Here is a 25,173-nt window from a genome sequence, read left to right as displayed (position 1 = left end):
ACACTTTATACAAATAATCATGAACAGCTTGAAGCTTCCCATTTGTTGAACTCACAAACAATAAGCTTATAAGAACAGGATTAATCTGGTATTCAACTGGTGATCGCGCCATCGGTGTAGTCTGATAAATATATATGAGCTACTCTTTCATGAAGTAGTATATCATTTTAAAATAACATCTGCTAAATAGGGTATTTTATTTTTGCTAATTTTAAAAGTTTTACCAATGTACCTTTATAATTTAAAGCATAAGATGACAGGAAATGTCTCTTACATGTAAGCAAGATGCAAAATCAGGATTGAATTAGGAAATATGTATTGATAGCCAGCCCTAGCAAGGACTATGATTAGTTTTGTGTAATAAAAAGTGTATTTAAACTTTAATGTGTAAAACGTTGGTCTATACAGACAGATGGTGTCGCATAGTGTCTCATTGATGCATTGTGGCAAAATAGTCTGTGCATGAGCACCATAGAGGTTTATGTAGTCAATTTTGAGGCAATACCTGGAAACATCCTCTTCCCCTGCAGTGGTCTTTAGGGTCGGGGAGTAGCGTCCAGAATGCACTGGGGGCATCGGCTGGCTCAGATAGCTTGGAGGGCTGATATGGTTCTCCATGTGTTGGGAATAGGCTGGGAAAGAGAAAAACAAGTTCAATATGTCACCGAAACAAGTCTATAATGCCTTGATCTGCATTCCCCAAGAAGCTTGCACCAATCATTTCCAGGATCTCAAAGAACTTTACCTAATCCTCCAAAATTGCACAACTACTGAATGCTCTTCAATAGTTTGCATACCTAAGCTAAACAGACACATGTTGGCAGTAAATGATACCTTGGCCTGAGCTTTTAACACCTGGGCCTCCACTGCGGCTCTGCTTACATAGCTATCCATGTGGGTGAAAAAGACCTGGAGGTCAGGTTGACACTGAGCCTAAACTATCCTCATCTTACCTGTCTTTGTCTCTCTGTAAATGTCTCATTTGAAGCAGACAGTTAGCTGAGCTCATGACAAAAGGGTGCCAAGGTATCGGTGCATCCTCATATGAGCTCTGTTGATTGGAAATAAGTGTGATCCGTACTGGCATAATGACAGAATGATGGTAAATGGGATGAGAGAAGGAGATAGATATAATAGATGATACATCAACCAAGACTAGTAAAGGAATCATTTTCCCAACATCGCTAATAATGTCTGTCTGTTAGTCGATATTTTCTCATCAACAGTTACAGTGGAAATGTCACTAGTGTGGAATGCATGCTTGAACATGATAAACGTTGTAGTGGTGAAAGGCAGGGTAACAAAGCTCCTATCTTTGACCATCAAAGCTCCCGTGATGAGATGTGACACCACTTTAGTGGGATGAGACCAGATATGTGCTCTCAGAGTCCAAGATTGAAGACCACAATGTATTTAGAAAGAAAGGGACAATTTTTTACTTTGATATTATATATTATATATATATATATATATATATATATATATATATATATATATATATATATATATATATAAAATTCCCTGAATTATCTGGTTATCCATTGACAAAGATCTAGGTAAAATCCCATGCTGAAAACAGATATCTTACTCCTAATGTACTGATGAGTGATATTGATTTGTGATATTTGATGAGCGATACAGAACTAAATTCAGATGCATAATGACACTATTCTGTTCTGCTTTACATTTGAACTCGAATTTGTTGCATAATTGATTAATTTCACAACTACGCTGTTATTTTCCTGTTTATTAATGTGAAGCTGCTTTGAAACAGTCTGTTTTGTATAAAGAGCTATATAAATAAAAAAATTGAGATAGTCTTAAAAATGAAATGCAATTCCAATTTGTTTCTCCAAACCCATGTTAAGGCATTTTATTCATCTATGTGTCTATCCAGGTCTTATTCTACTGTTTGTCCTGGGATATGAGCTCTCTGATGGTTGTGAGATGTATATTTGGGCCCAGTTGGCTGGGAGCAGCAGTGGCAGTAGCTTTTTCTTCTACAGCACTGCACTATGGCATATAATAGAACGAGAGGTTTAGCTGCAGAAACCTTGCTTTACCCTCAGGCGGAGGAGAGGAGAACAGAGTGGCACGATAAAAAAAAAAGCACAACAGATGGTAAAATGCATGCTTTATGGCTCTCCATGGGGACAAAAATATAATCTATTAACACGAAGGCTCTCCCTTTGCAACACACCACCCAAATAAAGCATATCAGTGTGCCCAAAAACTACACTCAAAAAAGAAAAGCGCTTGCACACCATCTACGAGCTATAAACAGCGGTATTACCATTCTGAGTCAGGCTGCTGAATGATAGTGCACACTCAATAGAATTATTTCTCATTCATTAACTCAGACTCAGATTGGCTCTCTGAGGCCAGTGTGCCATCGTTCCACATGCTGCCCTCATTGCATTAAGATATTGCTGCTTGGATTAGCAATACAGACTTGACCATGTGATCCCAGCCATGATTGAATTTGCTATTTGTCTTTCAAGCCAAGCAGAGCAAAGCATCCTTGTCTGCTGGCTCCACTATTATCTATGGATGGGTCTAAGAGATGGTGTGAGTCTTTCTGTAGCTATATCAACCCTAGCTATCTTCCACAACCTAATGAGCTGCCTGGTTATCATCTAACAGTTAAGAAACCGACTGATTTGGAATGTGCTGCATAGGCAGAAACTCTTTTTAAAACTTTTTGGCACTGAATGTACGCAATTCAGGCTAGGGTTGCCTCACCAAAGGATACAGGTAATATTGTTGTGATGCAATGGTAGTAGAATAAATAGACAAAAATAGACAGTGAGGATGTGGTTCTAACCGATGGTTGTTGCTTGAATGTAGGCAAATCTGAATGTAAGCTTGCAGTCTATTGTAAGAAAGGGGCAGGGGACTAAGCGGACTAAATTATCAGAGAAATCCAGTATACATCACCAGAGAAAAGTCTGTAGTTTCACTGGAAGATTAAGTTGAATTGACATTCTGATTTAAAAGGACGAGTTTCTGTGATCCTTCTAATTAGGGTCAGGGACCTTTTCTCATCTAGTGCTTTTGAACTGATTTCTAGACTTCATCTGTCTCTAATAGGTCGCAAATTGTGACCGATATGGGGGTGGTTTTGTCTAATTGTCCTTTACACAAGGGGGATCAGTGCAAATGAGAAAGAGTTGTGCAAGCTTTGACTTTGAGAAAGTAGTCATCCTTCATCGTATTAGGACACATGGCAAGCATCCTTTTTAAGGATTAGAAACGAGTGTGTCTAAAGAGAGTTGTGCAGGGCACATCAGAAGAGGTAGAGAGAGATCAAGGGCTTTTTATGACGAAAGCGTGTCTGATTTGATGGTGTGATGTTGTGTCTGTATGAGTCTGGGGTCTACAGCCGTTGGAGGGCTTAGCAGTGGAGAATCAGGATGGTTGATTATGTAAATGCACTGTGGGCACCCATGGGGTCGGTACAATAACTTTGAGGTAACTTTCATTCAACAGACATTTGAATTTACTGGAAAGTTATTCTGTCAATCTTCAAAAGTCAAGATATTGTAGGTCAAAAGCTATAGCTGTAGTGCTTCGCTACAGCACAAAGCTAAAGTTTCAGATGATTTGCGTCAGGCTCGCATCTCTCAAAACAAGCAGCCTGTGGTGCTTTGACATCCACATGAACAGCACTGCAGATGAGGGTTGTTAACATAAGTGGCATTCTCATGCTCCGTCAGTGCAGTTGTTTCATTGTCATGTCGATGAACACATGCGTCAGATGGACATCTTTGACCTGCCACCTCTTGCCAGAGCCATTACGATAAAATTATTTGGAGTAAGAATAAGCATCTTGAGTATTGAGTTTATATTTGCAACAGATGTGTAAAATAACTTCATGTATCTAGATACACAGATGCATCAATCGTTGTCTCAGCTTTGAAAGGCCAACAACAAATGGTGTCAGAGTTGAAACTGCTTAATTTTGGGCATTGCATTACAATGATTGACCCATTTACAATGCACTGGCGAAGGTAATACTATAGCTTGACGTATTGCACCGGGGAACACCGACATGAATCATATTTTAAAGGCCTTAAGGACGCCCAGGTTCACCCGGGTTTTCCATCAATAGAGACAAATCATGTTGACTGTAGGGATGGGTCACGACGATCAACAAGCGAAGTAAGGCTGGAATACACTAAATAACTTTTTCCAGATTTTCAGTTTGGACATGTTAACATTAGTTGCTAAAAGTCAGAGACAGTCTAGAGATTTTCAGCAAGCGGATCTGACAGACAAAACTGCATATTGTACGATGGGAACAGACTATCATTTTCAGCTTTAGACTATGATTCTATCCTGTTGAAAATATTGAGCTGATTTTAGAACACAAATTGTTTTAATTTGTTATACGTATATAACGTGTATATAGCATTTATGTGCTCTTTTCTGTGTGAGTTTGTTGTGTTTGGACTTCGGAACAACTTTTTTCATTCAGCAAGTGTGTGATGGCTGGAGTTTTAAAAACTGTTCAGATTTTAAAAGTTGTATAAAAGTTGTAAAGTAGTGTATTCCAGCCTTCATTTGTCCAACTGACTAGTTGATTAGTGAGATGGACAGGTTCACATTAATTTCTTTTTTAGTTTTGATATTTTTGGCTATGGTGCTTTATTTAGCATGTTGATGATAGCATCTTGTTCTCTAGTTGTTAGACATAGTAAAAATGTTCAGTAGGACTGTCAAAACGGCTGAAAAACTAAATTAAAATTTTATTCGTACATTTTTTTACTTTTTTGCGTTTAAAAAAACACTTTGGCGTTTTTTTTTTAAAGTTGAACTTCTTTTAACTTTACATGGCTTTCTAAACATGCGGCTATCTGTTGCGAGATGAGTGCATATGATGAGATGAGATGAGAGTGCAAATAGTTAAATGTGTCAGTCTTGTTTACACAGAAAACTATGGAAAAGCAGTGCAGAAAATGTGTTCTGTGCGAACGGCTTGGTTGTGGTTTTGAAGTAACCAAGATTCTCTATTTCTGGAATATTTTTAATGAACAAAACAGCAGCTCCGCATCAAGTGAGTTAAACTGAATAGGCTAAGAAAAACATTATAATGCATTTTACAACATCATCGCATCTCATGCGCCACTGATGAGGCTGCCTTCGACAAATATTAGAAACTCGAATTTATAATTTAACAGCCCAAATATTCAGACAAAAAAGCATCTCAAAAGGTTGCTTCCCGTTTAGCTCAATGGTTCTCAAACTTTTTGACACAATATTCGAAAACTCCATATACGGCAAGATATTTCCAGTATTTCTGTTGAAATTATGACAAAGCTGCTTGTTTTCAAACTTAATTAACATGGTTTATTTTACAGTGCTTAAAATAATTAACCAAGATTAATTTTCAAGTTATGTAACTGTTCTTCAATAAAAACAATATATATTGAGGAAAATAATGGAAAAGCTTTTCAGTTTAAATGTGTATACGCCTTATATCATTCTAAGTGTTTTTAGTGTATCATTATAGATTACAGATTATTTTAATATAGTAAAAATAATTTATACATTTAAATACTTTCAAGTCATCCACCCCCCTTGGAAATTTGGTTGAGAACCACTGGTTTAGAATGAATCCTGTGTAAATGCCCCCAAACAAAAATACATTCAAATGGGGTCAGGTGAACCTGAAATTAGCCTAATTAGAGCTTTCTTAAGATCAATTGGTTTAATAGTCATTCAGGCAACCAACCAACCAACCAGTCTATTTTGAACATGTGTTTTGCACATCCCTAGTTGATTGACACATAAAGATGATATTGTCAGGGAGATCCCAGCCCTCGGCATTACACCGAGTCATTAGTCTCATGTTTAAGGGCAGGAAGACACACGGAGGGGCATTTGTGCAGCGGTGACTTCACCTCCTCAGCACTTAAGCACAACGTAAGCTTTAATGGCTGCGGGGGCGGCACGTTCAGTCAAGAGCAATCGATAGTAGTTTAGTCTTCCCCTATGTGCCCTATTAGTGCTCCTGCTGGCAGGGCTATGAACAGAGCACAGATCAATACACTCACTGCTGGGCATGGGCCTCACACACCACAACAATCTGGTCTGCACAGGTAGCACACTTTATCCCACACCCACCATCACCACATTTCACAGCTTTTACAAATGTTTCCATCGAGGATTATGTGCAGTGGGACTGAGAGATGTTTTGAGGGAGCTTTTCAATGGTATTAATGCATAACATAACCTTCTTCATATACAGCATGTGTGCTATTAGTAGATACTGTAGACTTTGCGACACATTGTGCTTTAAATATCCACCTACCTGACAACTCCTTCACTGTATTTACCATTAACTGATGTTAGTCAGGTCATTTTATAGAGGAACTCACAATTGGTGATATCAGGAGGAGCGAAACTGTCATTCATGAAGACACTATTGGGTTTAGCCACTTTCAAGTAGACCACGTCTGGGGTATTTTTCAAGGCAGTCACGGCATGCTCATGGGTAACCTCTTCCAGACAGGAGCTATTCACCTAAGACCACCAAAACACACACAAACACAGACTTTAGTCTATGTAACAAGCACATGGTCAGAAATAAGCACTGTCCTTTTTTCTTACAGCAAGAAGTTTGTCTCCTATCTGCAACCTCCCATCTTTGTGTGCGGCTCCACCTTCAATGATCTTAGTGACGTAGATGCTGTTGTCCCCTGGGATGTGCTGATTCCCAACACCCCCTGCTATACTGAAACCAAGACCTGGGATAAACAAAGGTACAGACGAAAAACAAAAGGTTAATTGATGGCGACAACAACATTTATATTTAGTTCTAATACATTTGGCACTATACCTAAAACATAGAAAAATTAACCAGACAACATGAGAAGAAAGCTATAATTAGTAGCTAAATAATCAACAATATCTGTCATAATGAACATTCTCTGACACACACACACACACACACACACACACACACCATAAAATGCTATGCTGTAATCTTTAAATTTGAATACAGAAAAATACATTGTTTCATAAATTGTACAACAAACTGTCTATAAAACCATGGGAGGGGAATGTTTCCATGGCAACAGCAGCTTAAAGTCTTTGCAGTGTTGTGGAAACTTTATGGCTGGCCTTAAAATAGCCCCATTGGGTATTGTGTGTGTGTGTGTGTGTGTGTTTGTGTATAATTTTCCAAGAGGGGACAATGTCTATGGTCTCTAGTGAACAATAATACACTCTTAACTCTGATCTGGAGAAATGATTTAGCAGCACTCTTGCTTCCTCAGTGTAATGCTGGGAAGGATTAGAGGTTTTGATTAAGGAGGAATAAATACCTAGAAAATGCCACATTTGGTTGGCTGAAACTAAAACTCTGTTGTTATATGCTATTCATCCTTTTTAAAAGAGCACGAGCCACAATTATATATATTTGCAATGGGGGTTGAATAATTTTGATTACAACTGTACATAACAATTTAGAACATTAGAGACTAGTCAAGTGTATTGTGAAATTAAGACTTGCAACATGATGCACATTAATTCTGATTAATCATTTCATTGTTGATTGCCAAGATGTATTGTATGTAGTGTAAAAAAACAGGTTTTACATGCTATTCTTAACCCTGGGTTAGCATAGTTTTAACCCTGGGATAAAGTTACTTTTAACCCTGGATTAAGAAATGTTTCCCACATTTATACAATTTGAAATGAAACTATGTGGTGCCACAATGTTCTGAGTGTATTAGAATGAAATAAACATTTCTGCAACTGAAAAATGATCATGAATATTTAATTAGTACGTTTTTGGTATCTTTAAAAAAAAAAATAAAAAAAAAACTCTCAATGCAGAAAGTAAACATCAAACAGTGAGACATGCTAACTAACTAGATGAAGAGATTCAAATACAAAGATGTTCTGAGCTTCACACGTTTTACTTGTCTAATCAATGTTATTAAAGCAACACCAAGGAACTTTTCCTCTGCGGTCGCCCTACAGGTTGGAAGCGGAATTGTCCATTACCGCTGTCGCAAATAATTTACCCTACCGCAGCCAACTGTCGCACGCGCGCGCACATGCTCTCTGTTTATCCAGCACCGGCTTTGGAATCAACAATGGCCACAGACAAGGTAGAGTATGATGGATGATTTTATGAAAGTATGATGTATTGCGACATCACAAACAAGCAATTGTAGCAATTGTAACGCTTGCCGTAAAGCAAGTCAAATTAGTAGTTTTCTTATCTCCCATTAGAACTACAGAAACGCTACCCGATCTGGCAATCTTACATAGCGTGGATATATCACATGGACCTATCGTTTAACTGTGTGAAACACAGAAACCCAAAAACGGACTACCCAAGATTACCAATTTAAATGAAAAACTGACCTAACGTTTAGAACTGTAAGACCTTTAACATCCCAGTTAAAAGTCTAAAATAAAATGTGACGATAAACAGCAGTAATGAGGAGTTGGTTGGTTTTACTGTACCTTTGGGTCCTTTTACGAGCTTGATCTCCATGACTTTCTCTGATGCAGACTTTCTCCTCCTGACATACAGTTTGACTAGTGACCCTGCCTCCTTCAATGCTTCCACAGCCTTACTGTGGGTCACGTCCCTGACATCGGCCTCGTTCACTCGCAGAATCACATCATTCACCCTGTGTGGAATAAAGCACAGGTCAAACACATGCGCACACAGTGGTGTGTGGACACTCCATCCCATTTAACTACTTGCATTGCTCAACCGAAAAGAATCATCAAGTGTCCTGATACATTTTTGTTACTCTGTTGACAAAAAGTTACCTTCTGTGTTGTTTCTCAAGTACAGCTAACAGAACCAAGACATCACAAAGGCAAACTGACCATCAACAGCAAACTCTAGAGTAGAAGTTTGTAACTTCTCCTATCCTGTATGACTTTCTTTCTTCTATCATTTCAAATCAATCGTTTTGCTTCAGAAGACATTGATTCATCAACTGGGGTCATGTGTGTTAATTTTGTGAGGTTTTTGAGGCGTCAACTTTTGGGTTACGACCCCATTGCATTACATGGACTCACAGTTTTGATTAATTTCCTGAAAATCTCTGCTCCACTGAAGAAAGAAAGTCATATACATTTGGTATGGCATGAGGGTGAGTAAATGATGAGAGAATTTTCATTTTTGGGTGGACTTTCCTTTAATATGCAAAGGCAGCTACATAAAGCCATTCATAAACTGATTTCCAGACATGTATAAACATTGTCGCTTTTTGACACTATCAAGATGCTGTTTGAGCATTCAGACAGCAACACTTAGCAACCAATAGTTGAGTGGGACTCTCTTTGAGTAAACAACCGTCATTGTTTAGTGCTGCTAGTGGAGCAGAAAATACTTAATCTTGCCCTCTGTTGTTATGCTAGAATAATGTTTTACACCGATTTCCGATTTCTTTGGACATGGTATTACATCTTGATGAGGATCTCTTTGTCTAGCTGTTACTGAATACAAAGTCTCCAGGTGACGTACAATTTTCTTTATTTTGAATGTTGCCTGCTCTGTTAATGTTCATGCAAACTGCCCTGATAACATAAATGCAGAGCTTCAACATAGCATCTTCACACAAGAATAGAGAATACAAACTTTGAGCATTAACCAAGACTACAATTCAATTCTCAGTGACAGCTCTAACTGGGCATGAAAAATTTAAAGCTATAAAAGTAAGTTATCAAGTCCATCGAAACAATTTTATACAATTATACATTACAGTCTGTAAGTACATTAAAGTATCTCTTATGACATATTAATTAACTCTCTCTTTCACACAATTCAATTTAAATAAAAAGCATGCACTGCAGTCAGTGGCAGGGCTGGCTCTTTAAACTCTCTCTTTCTGTGTGTGTGTGTGTGTGTGTGTGTGTGTTGAGCTGTCAGTCTGATGCTGTCAGGACCTCAGTAGCGCTGCATTAATGAGCCTCTGACAGCAGTGAGACACTGGAGGGCTCTATCACTTAGTAACCACTCCAAAACAGGAAAAATCCATCCCCAAACAAAACATGTAAGAGGAGGAAATCTATTAAAATGCTCAATACAATACTATCTCATATCCAAATACATATCAAATATATATTTAAAGTCCTCATGAAATCTAAATTGACCCTATTTAGTTTGTTAGCGCACATTACTAAGTCTTGTGGTGAACAATTAATCCTGCTCTGGAATGGCGTTCCTTCTCTGATGACGTAAATTGATAGCTTGGGTTCAGTCTGCTATGAGAGAGGGATGGAGAGGAGGAGCGCTAAAATAAAACCATGCCCTCTATTCAATATTCCGCTTCACTTGGAAAATATAACAAAACTGAAGTAAAGTTGGTTGCAATTTTTGGTTCACAGGGACTTACACATTTAAAAATGTCCTTCTGTACATCCAAGTATTTAGACACATTTAAAACATGTCTGGACGTCATTGCATTAGATAACATTAAATCAAGGTTCACACACTAGTAAAGGAAAATTTGTAAAAAAAAATATTGTTATAAAGAATGTGTGGTCACATGACCCTGATCAGATGCTTGTCTTAGAGGCCATTTAAAGCGGCACTAGGCAGGATTTCTGTTTTTGTCAAACAGCGATCCCTAGAGTCGCTGTAGAGTACTTGTATTTAACGTTACTGTCGTAAATACAACTCACGCAGAGGTTATCTGCACTCACGGCCTCTGCACTTCATAATAATAAAGTAGCCTACCGCGTTAGGCTTACCTGAGCCTAAATGCCAGATGACACCAATAAAGTGTATCATGTACGTTGCATTATTTCGTAACAATGTCCGTTTTGATGTTGTTAGACATGATAATTGCAATTTATCATAATAGTTTGCAAATTGCGCTCATTTACACTATTTACAACATGTAGGCTTACTTATGTCCTGATAATTTTGTGAGATATTGACAAATGTTCTCATGATCATCGCAGGAATCAACTTTAACAGTGAAAGCCTGACTGAGTGGGACTCTTGTCCGGTTCCTTGCGCTGTCAGATTCTCGTTACCTTTTTCTAGACTCTTCCGACCGCGCTTTCTTAATTTTTTTTCGCCATTCTGAAAACGCAGGTCATGTTAACTCGTGTCTGACTCCTCGCTCGGTCAGTCTGCCGTTTCCTCTTTCTCTGTTCCTCCGACAATGCTTTTCTAGCTTTCTGCTTATAATATGCCGTCTTTGCCATGGGACGATAGTTGTTCTTATAGTTAGCCGGATCCTGGATGGGGGCGTGTATGCGTGTAATGTGTGCAGTGCCGTAAAGCAATTTGTTACATCGCGAGAGCTGAAATCACGCGATAATTCCTGACGGCAGTCCGCCGGCCCAAAGTTGCAAGTGCGGTACCAGGGGGGGGGCGAGGCGACCACCATTCAACCCGAAAAGAGTCATATAACCATTCAAATAACTCCGAAGCTGTTCAGTTAAGCTAAAAAAACTGCATAGTGCTTAAGACACCAATTACAACAGAATAGAACAGTAAGTCGAATCTAAACAACTTTTAGCACTTATTGACACGATGCTTAAAAAACTGCTGTGTCATTGACCACATGGAATTTTCAATGTAATGTTTCGTTTAACTGTTTAAAGTATGAAAAGCAACAGGAATAAACCAGGAAACACGTGAGAACCATAGCTTTTTTTTTTGAGAACCGTAGCCTTACCGCAATCTCCTGTCCTGAGCGGCGGCGCCCCCTGGGATGACTTTGGTGATGAAAATGCTGGGGTCTTCACCAATGTGAGGGTTATCCGTGCCACCGGCAATACTGAAGCCCAGGCCTGAATTCCCCTACACAGAAGAGGAGAGGAAACCTTAAGTGAGATTCTGGAGAAACATCAATTATTGCTTTGGTCAGCGACTATGGGAACATAATGTCGGCTAAAATCAACTGGCAATGCGTTTGAAATTAAGCCAAATTACAACGTTTAGGCAAAAATAGAAATTCAAAAATATAAATGCAATGCATTGTAAAATGTGTCATATTTAATTTATTTAGGCTATTATCTTCATTCTATAATTTGATCAAAGTAATAAAGGAACCAATGCACCATATTTTTGGGATAATTTTAGTAAACACTGGTTTAAAACTACCCACACAATGGACTTCCATAGACTTCCAAAGCGCTGTACAAATAAATGTGAATTGAACTGAAATTCCATTAGACTTTAGACCAAAGTCTTTGTTGGTGCTGACGAACAAGGCTATCCACACACACGCACACACACACACACACGCACACACGCACACACACACACACACACACACACACACACACACACACACACACACACACACACACACACACACACACACTTATATACTATATACACTGCATAAGTGAAGAAATAATTCTTTATTTAATCGACACTAAATGTGTATTAACAGGGTTTGCTTAAAACCTTCGCTTGAAGACGCTGACGCACATAAGCGATTGACATTATTAGCATGTTGTGCAATGCATTTTCAATTAATTAAATTTTGCTACATTCATTGTGTTAATTGTGAGTTTAAATGCATTTCAAGAAAATTATATATAAAATATTGGTTTGAAAATATCAGTCTATTTCGGCTAATACGTTAAAATCTTCCCAATATGTTTTGTTGTTGACATCAAAGGCCACATGTCTAATAAAACTCTAAGATATGGATTGTACCGTTTAAGTGCCAGAATTCAGTGCATAACTTTCACAACTTGCATTTTACTTTTATATTAAAATATTTCATTGAAATCCCACATCTAGAATTGAATTTATTTAGTCATGGTGCTTTAACATTGCAGAGAAAGCTGTAGTTTTTTCATTTTTATATTTTAAACATTTTTTGCACATGTATAGCGCAGCTACATTCATACATCTGGAACAGTTTTATTGCCTTTATTTGCACATTACTTGCAGGAGGACAATGAGCTAGATTTGTATTTTGAAGAAAATACAGAAAAAGATGTGTATCCAATACATCTAAGAAATAATCTAAATAATTGTTAGCAGTCCTAAATTAAATGCCACAATAAAAAAAGGGCTACAGCTTGTTCTGCTGTCAACTAGCTTCACATTGGCATTGTATTTGTATTGGTTTTATTGATTTATTGTTGCTGCCATGGACAGAGAAATAGCTCTTACCACAGTTAAAGTCAACCCACAGTCAATAACTAAGAGCAGAATATGTTACAGTACTTAATACTGTAATTATTTCACTGCCTTTTACAATGATACTCAAAACATGTTTAGAAGAATGCTCTAATAATGTGGATTTTTAGGTCACACGCTAACTATTATAAGCCAACATGACAAAGAAACATGCCAAGAAACAATGCCCAGATTAAAAAACACCTCTGGTGCTCCAGTTGTGGATTGCAACATCAAGTTATACTGTTATTAAGAAGCAGGCTTAAAGGTGAGCTGACAACAGCTTGTGGAGGGGCATTGTTTATTTATGGAGAGTTAATAAATGTGCACTACAGAGCAGTGCCGAATTGGGTCACAAAAAAGCTGATGAGGGGGGGCCTTAGGCAGAGTCGGGGATTAACTCTCGACTGTAGAAGGCAAGATGGTGCTATATTTTTTTCCCTCCCTGGTAACTCTGCAGAGATAGAGTGAGTTGGTTAGTCGGGAGAGCGTTTCTCATTCTTTCTCAAGTTTGATGGCATTTTAATTGACAGACTTTGAGCTGTTACATGGAGTCACTGCAGAGGAGTATTTAAAGCTTTGGTAGTGTATCCGCTTGTACTTTAGGAATAGCTGAGGGAGAAGTACACAGTAACCCGAGTCAGTGTTACACAAGCTGTTCAGAGGGGAAATAATGGAGAGAGTGATAGAATTCTAAAAAGATTCATCTGCGCACGGCTCAGCTCTAATCTACAGATTTTTTATTGTCCTATATGCTATGCAAATTGTCTATCAAAACCAACCACATTTACTTTACCAGATTATTGTGAATGACATTATGGTGTATGTTATTTCAAAGAAAAAGAAAAAAAATTCTGTCCTTCTTTGTTATATTACATTAAAATGAACGCTGACATGCAGTTGACACCACCCAGTTGAGCTACAAGTTCCTCTCTCCTTAATTGAAAACAGAACGCTGGTCAATATATTGTGGGTCTTTTTTTGGTGCTATTATGCGCATCAGAGTGAAGGACTTGCATCTACTGTATGTGTGTTAAATGAAGGGGGCTTTCTGTTGCTTGCAAAGCTGACTGCGAGACACTCATTGAATTCATCTGATTGTACTCGCTGCACGATTACACTGCAGGCTCACTCTCGCTCAGATCCAGGGTAAATCACCACTACATCTGTTTTGTTGAACTAGTGACATCATCGTCAGCTAAAACGCACATGCAGGTTTACTTTACTGCTCGAACAAGTGCGGACTCAAATCAGAGTTGCTTTCACATTCAAGTGAATCACACCACAGTTCCACTTCAGACCACCTACTACAGGTAGCCTCGAGTTCGGTTCCCCAGTGCGCTCCCGGGATCGCACGACAGCTTTCACATTACCGCTTTCTCATGCAAAACGTGCTCTGTTTTGAACTAAAGCCCCCTTAGTGGCCTGTAGGAACTGCTGTATGGAGAAACCAGAGAACAAAAGCAGTACTAGTCAGTCCACTCACCCTTTCCAGTGTAATCTCCTCATACTCAAAGTCAGCCTCGGTTCCGTTAACCTGTAAATAAAACATGTCAGAGACTCTTTACATATTTCAATACTCAGTTCATCATCTTTTACAGGAGAACTCTATTCATTTCATGGATTGTTTAGTAGACTGTTGCATGTTGGGTATATATTCTGGAAAATAAAACTTAATGCAAACAGACCAAGTAAACCAGTAAAATTCCACCATCTCATTCTTTTTTTTTTATTACTTCCTTCTTTAAAACAACTTTGGTTATGGAGACAGCCTGGTGATAAACACATTTTGGAAAAAGCATTTGTAACTAGGGATTCACAATGAATTTTCTTGTTATGGCCGAAAACTGATAAAAATCAAATAATAAAATGATATATTATTTTGTGTAAATAAATAAAAAATAAATCTAAAAAATTAAATCAGTCGTTTTACATGCTACAATGAATTTAATCATTACAACATTATAATGTACTGCAAGAAAAAAATTAAGTAAGATTAAGAAAGCATTGATGGTGTAGAGATAATCTAAATGTTAAAATAAAGGAAATGAACATGCACAATTATGTACCTAATATGCCAATACATATCCAGTAAATAAATAAATAAATAAAACTCTAATATTGGCCAATAATCAATCTATCAAAAAATGTGTGCATCCTTATTTGTAACCATATTCTGCTTCGTATTATGAAAAACAAAACAATGAATGAAACCGGCAACTGTTTCAAAGATGCTGCTTCAGAGCCCCATATTGCCATCACGCGGTGTACAATCTGCAAAGAGAAATGTATCTTAAGGTATCTTCTGTATCTTTCCTTATTGATTTTTTTTTTTTTTCATTTATCCTGATCCTATAAACAAATAAAACATGTCCGAGGAGGAACAAACTGGCGACAGAGTGTTGGGCGCCCAATACTCATTGATGCATGAGGCCAAAATATCAAAAGCTCAGAAACGGTTATATATTTTGAGGAAACTTAAGTCGTTCGATGTAAACAAATCTATACTGATCATGTTTTATAGATCTTTTATTGAATAAGTTTTAACCTTTGCTATGATTTGTTGGTTTTATGAATCAAGATGAATGTGTTTGTGATGTCTCGTGTTATGTCAGTTTGTATTTTATTGTTGATGCTGCATAAATTGCCCTGTGAAGGGACAAATCAGTCCCTCCAGAAAAACGCGATTATGTGATCGCATGATTTAGCGCATAATCAGCCAAAGTCCACATATTTATGCGGGGGCCGCATTTTTTCATATACGCCACACTTTCGCCGCATAAATTGACGATTTCCATCCAAAATATGCAGGGCTTGCATGATTTCATAATCCTCGCATTTTCGTTGCAAAGAAATGTCACGTATATCTTAGCAGAAAGTTGAAAAATGTTGCGTTTGCTTCACACAAGAGCAGCCATTTCCCCCTGTTGCAATTTTGTAAGTTCCCGCAATTTGATCGCATAAAATTGCATAAATATCCCGCATATTCCATCACAATTTTTAAGAAAACGGGCCGCATAATCAAAGATTTTTGCCCGCAACAATCACAAAAAAAATTAGCATTGTTCTGGAAGGACTGTCAAATAAAGATTACTACTACTAAATCAGTTAAGTCTGACATCACACATTACATTTTCCGGGTCTAAACGCTCCTTTAGACTGCAAAAGCAACAAAGCTTGCTTTGTTACAAAACAAAGACAGTGTCTATACAATATGTGACTTTGATAAGCATTGATTATGTAATGCATAGAGGAATTGAGCCTCACGTATTCATTAGCATTGTACCTGGCTGCGTCTGGTTTGGTGTCAGCGCCATAGACAGTGCCACACTGACAAGATAATTGTTATCATTATTAATTTCCATTCATTGATTTCCCTTTATTTGTGATTAGTAGTGTTCAAGATTTTATATTTATATTGAGTGTATTTAGTATTTAAGATCAGGGACTTAACTATTTGCACAATGTACACCTTTTGGTTCTGCAAGTGTAAACTTTGCACACATACAGTAAAATACTGAGCACCAAATCAGCATATTTGAATAGTTTGAATTATGTGACACTGACAACTGGAGTAATGGCTACTGAAAATTCAGTTTTGCAATCACAGGAATGCATTACATGTGAAAATATATTGAAATGTATTGAAAAAAAGAAAAGTTATTTTAAATTCTAATAAATTTTTACTGTATGTCTGATCAAATAAATGCAGCCTCGGTGAGCATAAGACCTCTTTTTTATCTTACCAACCCCAAACTTTTGAAAAGTAGTGGTCACGTTACTTTGAAATTGCCATTTAAATTATGACTAGTTGTGCAGATTCCTTTTGGTAGCTAGTAAATCTTCAAGTCAACAAATTCCATAAATGATAGAGATATCAGCCTGATTTAATTCTCATCTCAACTGAGCCACAGCAACACCGCCAACATAATGTAGTTTCCTATAAACAAGCCAACCCAAAAACATTATTCTCACCCCACTTGGCTTTACAACATCATTTCCACATGGAGTCAATTATGGTCCCCGATCACATAAGACAAAAAGTCCCATGAGGCTCTGTATGCTACCCAGAACCTGCAGCACTGCTGATCCAGCAGAAAGGCTGAAGTGGAGGTTGAATGTGTGGTGCTTGATGAGAAAAACAGACGTAGTGGCCGTGAGTGGCACAATCAAGACTACTGACCTCACTACTCCACAGGAAGACTCAAGGGAAATGAAGTGGAAAACAAACCCAAGAGATGTCAGTTCACTACCGTGCTGAATGAACACCACACTTGACTAATGGGCCTTAGAAACGATATTCCAAACTCTACGCTAACTTGACATCGAAGGTCCAGAGTAGAGGATGACACGGGAGTGGATTTTCACTCCTGTCCCGTCCCACTCCCATAGAAAGAAATCTTGTCCCGTCCCACTCCCAGACCAAAGTTTAAAAAATAATCCCATCCCATCCCGCTCCTGGTAAATTGACTCCCACTCCCATCCCGCTCCTGTTTAAACTGACTCCCGCTCCTGTACCGCTCCCATATATTTTTTTCTTCAATTAGTGTTTGGTTAATACATAGAATTTGATTTAATCTGCTCTCCATCCTGTTTTAGACCAGCTGCTGAGCCCCTGTTTCTAGATTTTCTCCAGAAAATGGAAGACAGCAAATAAAAGAAAAACAGTACATAGTTTACACCATGTCTACAATAGTTTAATAAACCCAAACAGCACATAAAGCTGCATTTTACTTATTTCTTGTTGAGTAAACAATACATTCATAGTTTACATTTATAGTTTTTTTTAGTTACATGTTAACGATTTTCATCAATTATATTCTTGCATAATGAGTCCATCTTAGTTATATGTTGCTGTGTAGGAACAAAAGTGCATCTACATTTTCTGGATTGAGGGTAGAACGCCTCTCCTCTATCAGTCTTCCCGAAACACTGAAGCTACGCTCAGAAGGAGTACTTTGCGCTGTAAATCATTTTTTGCCACATCGACTTCTCCGCGGCTGTTAGCTCCCTCCATCACTGCTCTTTGAATTCCGGCGGTAAGCCGTGACAAAAAGCACTGATGGCTTCTGGGACGGCTGGGTCGTGTAGTTTTTTTTTTAATTGCGTTACATTGTAGGCGTATTAAAAGGAAACTACAAAATGGTGCATTTACTTTTTTTTTTTTCTTTGCTATTGGTTGATTCCCGCTCCCGTCTGCTCCCGTTAACCATTTATCCTGTACCGTCCAAATCCCGTGATTAATAGCAAAGATGACTCCCATCCTGCAGGAATCCCACGGGAATCCCGTGACCCGTGGGATTCCCGAAAAAAATGTCAGCCTCTAGTCCAGAGCTACCCTGGAACTTGACTCAAATTCAGTGTCTTAAGACAGAATCCAGTAATAGCACATAGTGCAATACATAAAATATGACTGAAGAAAATATATATTGTCATCATGAGTTTAAGATATTGACTACACTTACAGTACCTCAGATATTATTACATTATTGTCTTCATGATCTTTCATCAAAATGTAATATGCTCCGCCTCTGAAGTGGCTTTATGCTGACGTCACCTTGGCTGCATGAGCTATTGTATTATGTAATGCAAATTTGTACCCTGAGGGGTACAACAGGTTGTCACTGGGGCACTATCTTTAAAGGAACACCTTTATGCCTTATTTATGCCTAAAAGAGATATATTAGTACCCTGGAGTTGTAATATGAACTCTTGAGGTTATCATTACTAATAATATTACTTTTTATGCTACAAGTACTATGTACCCTTAGGATAATATTAACAACATTTTAGGTGTAAATGAGGTTCAAAGATGTGTCTTTGAGGGTACTGGGTACCCACCTTTTTAAGAGTGTATTTAGGCATCACATTCCAGTCACCATATTGGTACAGGATGCCCACTCAATCCAATCAATTCGAGATATATAAAGTCAAGAGCCGCACAATATTTTTTCTTATTGAATATCCAGGTTCTATTGAAAATCCATGACATTACATAAGCAAAATAGGAATGCCATCTGATTTTAAAGGTATTACACCTTTTTCTGCTTGCATCATCAAAAGTAACTTGGCAATAACAGCTTGCTTACAAAAAGGACACCGATGCTGGTCTGAGGGAATTCTGAATTTCAAAATGAAAAAAAAGTTAATAAAAGTGTAAGTAACTTACATATGGAGCTGAATCCAAGCTCTCTGTATTTACCACAACAGGGGGAGGATTTGCCTGCAAGAGAAAACAGTCCAGTTAAGGCATCGATTCCAGCATATTTCTTGTTCCATCCAAATTGAACCTGGAACGTGAAGCGTTTAGTAGATGCAGTAAGTAGGAAAAGCCGTGTTAAGCTTGCAGCATTTTACACAGCAAAGGTATATTCACTTACTCTCCACATGATGCTACATTTACCACCACTGGCATTCACACCAGATTAACACAACACTGCCTGCATACATACGTACATTGCATTTTATACTGCAGAACATGCAATGCTGAAGCATGAATGCTATCACGAGCCAAAAGTAGCCTAAAATTAAATTCACTCTCTCTCTCTCGCTCGCTCAATCTCTCTGTCTGTCTTTCTGTGGAGCTTTCCACTTCCTCTGGCTGGTTGACACGCAGATGCTATTAGTCGTGGTACTTTACCCGACTCTAGGGCCGATAATCCTTCAGCCCCATCAACGAGCAGTGGAATGGCAGGGATCAAGAAAAAATGACCAACAGGAAGAGAGCGAAAAAAAAAGAAGGGAGTGGGGAGTGGTAAAATAGAGAAAGGAAAAAAAAAGACCTGTGACGTCGATGGAGAGATGACAGCGGGCTCCGCAGGGACAGTGGAGATTGGGATCACAGGGATTATGAGAGTGGAGGGTGGGACAGCATCTGTCTGCTGAACAATAGCATGGAAGGGGAGAGGTCAGTTCACATATGCATACACAACAACACAACAATGCACATCATTGCACAGGAACCAGCCATGGAGGATGGGTGCAAGTAGGTGTCTGTATGAGAATATATGCAAGATTCAAGCAAATCTGAAGGTGGAGGGCGGGGGGGATGTGAGACGCTCCATTAGTGATTATTGAAGAATTCAGATGAGGGGAGAATGGAAATGAGCATGTGAATGAGAATACGGTCATAATCCACCCAGTTGCACATGGTACAGTTACTCCTGACATAATCAACAAAGCCACTGCAAACATGCAAAGTCACTCTAGACTTCTGTTATATATTTATAATGTGCTGCTTGTTACAAAACTGTAAAGAAAACATGTTCAAAGTGATAGTTCACTCAAATGACTATCCATTCCACCAAAGCTTTCACGCTTCAAAAAGTTAATAAAGATACTGTAAAAGTAATCCATATGGATTGAGCGGCTTACTAATAGTCTTTTGATAAGACACGGTCACTTTATATGATTAACAGATTTAATTTGGGCTTTTATTCTCATATAAACATAGATCAACAACGCACATTAAGCACATTAAATATGGTAACCGTATGCTTGCTTGACCCACAAGAACAATGATGTTTGTATTCGTGCGTCATGCAGGAGCATTAGTGCTTCTGCAAGTAAGTGAGGATTGTTTGCACTTCAAGCAAGTACAGTTGAGCTGCCGTTAACCATATTTGATGTGTATTGATCAATGTTTATCTGTGAATTAAAGCAAAAATGTAATGTTATCATATGCGCCAGAGAAACAAGCACGCAGCCATCTTTAGAATATTGTCTTTGAACTTCCGTTTTTGCGGTCGCTCTGTACATCTCTATGGCATCGCTGTCGAGGAGTAATTAGCTGGTGAAATAAATTTACTTACTGTAAAGTTAACGCAAGTTCTAATGCGGATAGTAATGTTTAAAGCAGATGTCGTAAAAAATGTTAGTAGACCAGGAAGATTTTAAAACGAGCCATTCATTCATTAATACGCAAGCACACTGTATAACTATCTAAAAAAATGTTTTAACAATGAGCCAACTTATGAGCTTACATATCACTTATAAAAAGCTTGAATGATCAGGATCGGTATTGAGCTGAGTGTTCCTAGTCAAAGGCAAACAAAATAGAATTAAAATCTCTAAACGTATCATTAATTATGCTTTGTTCAGTTGTGACCTCCCTATTATCCAAACAAAGACCACTGATAATTTGTTTTGCGCGGATCCTACGTAGTTGATTAGCCAGTAGTTTTCCAGATTACTCCCCACTTTCACAATAAACACTTCTAGTTCTTCTCAAAAGGCTCTCTATTTCATTGGAAGAAAGCAAATCATACTCTGATTTCTGTTTAAGACGCTTCTTATACAGGTCCGGTGTAGAAGACCTGGCATATGGTACATCCAATCTAAAAATCCCATTTGCAAGAAAGATTTTTTTTCTTTTGTAAGTGGCATAAGAAATAATATGACCTCTTACAAATGCCTTAAGAGTCACCCACAGCTGAATCGGCGATGTCTACTGATAGGGGAAATGTATGATGAAGTCTCGAAAATTCAACAGTTCCATAACAATTATATAAAGGCCATTCTGTTATGATATTATTTGTGACATCTACCCTTGCCTGGAAAGAAGAATAAAAGATTTGCATCTCCCATCCACGATTAATAAGTAAATTATCAATACTATATAGAACCGCATTTTTTCATTTTTAAAATATATCTAAATTACGTCATATTTTCTCAATTAAAAATGCAGAACAATTAGTTAATGCGTTCATGATATCAAGGCTAGATTATTGTACTGGGTGGTTGCCCTGCACGCTTAATAAACAAAATACAGCTGGTCCAAAATGCAGCCACTAGAGTTCTTACCAGAACCAGGAAGTACGACCATATTAGCCCGGTTCTGTCAACACTGCATTGGCTCCCTATTAAACATCGTATAAATTTTAAGATATTGCTGATTACTTACATGTAATGATGGCCAGTTGATAATACCTAGAATATCAAAATCGACTGCTGTCGGTAGATCCTTTTCCTATTTAGCACCAAAACTTTGGAACAATCTTCCGAACATTGTCTGGGAATCAGACACAGTCTGTCAGTTCAAATCTAGACTAAAACACATCTCTTTGGCTTAGCATTCACATAACACTCTATAGACTTCTATAATTCAATGTTAGGCTGCATAGATTAGATCAGCCGGAACCGTGAATACTCCCCACAAATCCTGATGTACTTGCGACATCATAAGAAGGATGGCGTCTACGCTAATATTAGTCTCTCTGTTTATCCCGAGGTTTACCGCAGTTCGCCGGATCCAGGCCATATCCGGATCTGATGAAGGACCATCTTATGGACATGACGACAACGCATCCCTGAAGTGCCAGCCTCATCAACACTGTGAAGGCCTCATTGACACCTCAACAAACTCATCTCCATACCGGCATGATGACTCCGACCCCCGACCGGATAAATAAAGTGAAAGTTCAGATCCAGTCTGACTTCTGACCTATAATGCTGCCTGAATCATAATCATACACTGGGAGCCTGGGTTCTCCCAAGGTTTTTTTATCCAATCTGTCACCTGATGGAGTTTTGGTTCCTTCCCACTGTTGCCTTGCTTTGTTGGGGACATTTAATTTTATATTTAACAATATTATTACAACATTATTTTCCTGTTATCTCTGTAAAGCTGCTTTGAAACAATCTGTATTGTAGAAAAGCGGTATATAAATAAAGACTTTACTTGACTAGAAGGGTTTCTTGCAGGAAAGCCAGCTAAAAGTTTTCCTAATATGTTGGACCTTTTATTAAAAAGGTAGCCTACTTTCACCTGTTGAGACATTCACCTGTAAGAGCTCTGTGTGATGAAAAAAGAGCTCTATGTGATGCTTGAGTTGGGTGAGGTGCAATACAGTTTGGAATGGCTAATACCAGTCTAAAATAGTCTGAATATAAACACTTATAATAGGTTTACCATAGTGATTCAGGATAAGACAAAAACACGGTTTGGAAAATGTATTCATGATGCACTTGCTTATTTTATAAATGTAGTCAATTTTGAACTCAAAAAAAGTTACGGACTGCAGCTAGGATAGTAGATTCGAACTATGCCACTATTAGAACTTTTACTTTTCATTGTTAAAATTGAGATTTATGTATCATAACAAACATCCATGTTGCAATAAAAATCACAATTCATGAGTTGTTCACAGTTGTTGTAATTTATTTTAATCGATTTGCAGAGTCTTACATTTTAATTTTACATGTCAGTTGGACAATTAAACATTTACCTGAAATTTAGCCTCAAATTTACTAAAACATCAAAGTTTTAATTTTACTGTGAGATGGACAATTAAGAATCAAATCACTGAGTATCTGAAATTAGTGAGGGTTCTCCAGTAAAGTGCAGATATAATGTGTAGGCAACGGCTCCACCATAACAAGACAATACACAGTGAGACATTTAAGATTATTTACAAGTCATTACTTTTATAGATAACTGGAATGGAATTTCAAAAATATACTGATAGGAATATTTTTCTATTGCACGTACTGTATCTATTTTGACGTGCCATATTTTTGTCCCACGCTAGCTATCACTGTCAATTGCAATTTCGGAGGTGAATCCCGCATTTATATGTAGATGTCACATCCGAAATTTTGCAGCATGTAAAAGCCGTCGGTCCTCTTTGCATCATGAAAAACAAAACCGTTTTTAAGGGATTAAATATAACCTTGAGAGCAAGCATAGTCCACCCCCTTTACAAAGACTAAAAAGCTGTCAGTCATCAAAAAATGATTTATGATCAAACATTAATTGGCTAATGACCTGCAGTACAACTGCAGACCCTCGGTTGAAGAACCTTGCTCTAGAAGTATGCTACATTTTTAGTTCATTCAGTTTTTAGTAAACAAAGCAGTTTACAATAAAATCATGGTTCCACAAAAATATTAAGCAGCATCAAGATTACTTCATCATCAAATCAGAATATTAGAATGATCAGTGAAGGATCATGTGACACTTAAGCCCAGAGTAATGATTCTGAAAACTCAACTTTGCCAACAAAGACTAAATTGAATTTTGTTTACATAACTGGTTTTATTGTATTTTCGATCAAATAAACACAGCCTTGGTTAGCATAAATATATATAGAAATTGTTACACCAAAGTGTCATCCATTACACAATGGCAGTATCACTGTATGAATAACAAGTTTAGCATCTTATTCATATTACAGATGAAGAGGAATGTATAGCACTGAAAACATTTGTTAAACTTAATAAATATTAATATTTTAATGCATTTTTGTATTGTTTAAATTGCGTTATTGATTCATTTTAGATGCCCATGAACAGAGTTAAAGGGTTAGTTCACCCAAAAATGAAAATTAAGTCATTAATTACTCACCCCCATGCTGTACCAACCCCGTAAGACCTTCGTTCATCTTCGGAACACAAATGAAGATATTTTTGATTAAATCTGAGAGGTGGATCACTGCTACATAGGCTGCCAGAGGGAATGAAACTTGACGGCCCAGAAAGTCATTAAAGAACATGTTTAAATATTCCATGTGACTACAGTGGCTCAACTATAAGTTTATCAAGCGACGAGACTACTTTTTTCCCGAAAAAAAAACATAAATAACGACTTTATTCGACTATTCCTTTTCTTCCTTGTGGGCCTGAGACGAGAGTTCAAGAGATTTCCACGACGCATGCGCGAGAACTGAACAAGAAGTATTAGAAGAAGAACGTCCTCTTCTCAGTTCTCGCGCATGCGTCGTGGAAATCTCTTGAACTCTCGTCTCAGGCCCACAAGGAAGAAAAGGAATAGTCGAATAAAGTCGTTATTATGTTTTTTTTTTCGGGAAAAAAGTATTCTCGTCGCTTGATAAACTTATAGTTGAGCCACTGTAGGCACATGGAATATTTAAACATTTTCTTTAATGACTTTCTGGGCCGTCAAGTTTCATTCCCTCTGGCAGCCTATGTAGCAGTGATCCACCTCTCAGATTTAATCAAAAATATCTTCATTTGTGTTCCGAAGATGAACGAAGGTCTTACGGGGTTGGTACAGCATGGGGGTGAGTAATTAATGACTTAATTTT

The 25,173-nt window shown here is 37.8% G+C and overlaps 1 protein-coding gene across 50 annotated transcripts in view; it reads right to left on the bottom strand.

Moving 5' to 3' along the window:
- dlg1b (discs large MAGUK scaffold protein 1b) overlaps positions 1-25,173 on the bottom strand; it is a 111,033-nt gene that overhangs the window by 22,617 nt on the left and 63,243 nt on the right. For 26 of the 50 annotated variants that reach the window (XM_077196233.1, XM_077196484.1, XM_077196569.1 and 23 more), the window contains 8 exons: positions 19,912-20,010; positions 19,299-19,352; positions 14,616-14,666; positions 11,667-11,791; positions 8,482-8,651; positions 6,613-6,749; positions 6,381-6,525; positions 506-632 (listed from right to left, as the gene is read on the bottom strand). In XM_077196233.1, the coding sequence (XP_077052348.1) occupies positions 506-632; positions 6,381-6,525; positions 6,613-6,749; positions 8,482-8,651; positions 11,667-11,791; positions 14,616-14,666; positions 19,299-19,352; positions 19,912-20,010 (908 nt within the window). The remainder of the gene's footprint in view (positions 1-505; positions 633-6,380; positions 6,526-6,612; positions 6,750-8,481; positions 8,652-11,666; positions 11,792-14,615; positions 14,667-19,298; positions 19,353-19,911; positions 20,011-25,173) is intronic. The other 24 variants (XM_077196915.1, XM_077197467.1, XM_077197450.1 and 21 more) reach the window with 3 other exon arrangements.

The sequence above is a fragment of the Siphateles boraxobius genome, unplaced genomic scaffold, assembly GCF_051911475.1.
Source record: "Siphateles boraxobius isolate OS27281-9 unplaced genomic scaffold, OSU_SipBor_1 1, whole genome shotgun sequence".
In the NCBI taxonomy this organism is placed as follows: domain Eukaryota; kingdom Metazoa; phylum Chordata; class Actinopteri; order Cypriniformes; family Leuciscidae; genus Siphateles; species Siphateles boraxobius.
The sequence above is the reverse complement of the archived record's forward strand: the minus strand, read 5'-3'. Positions and strand labels throughout refer to the sequence as shown.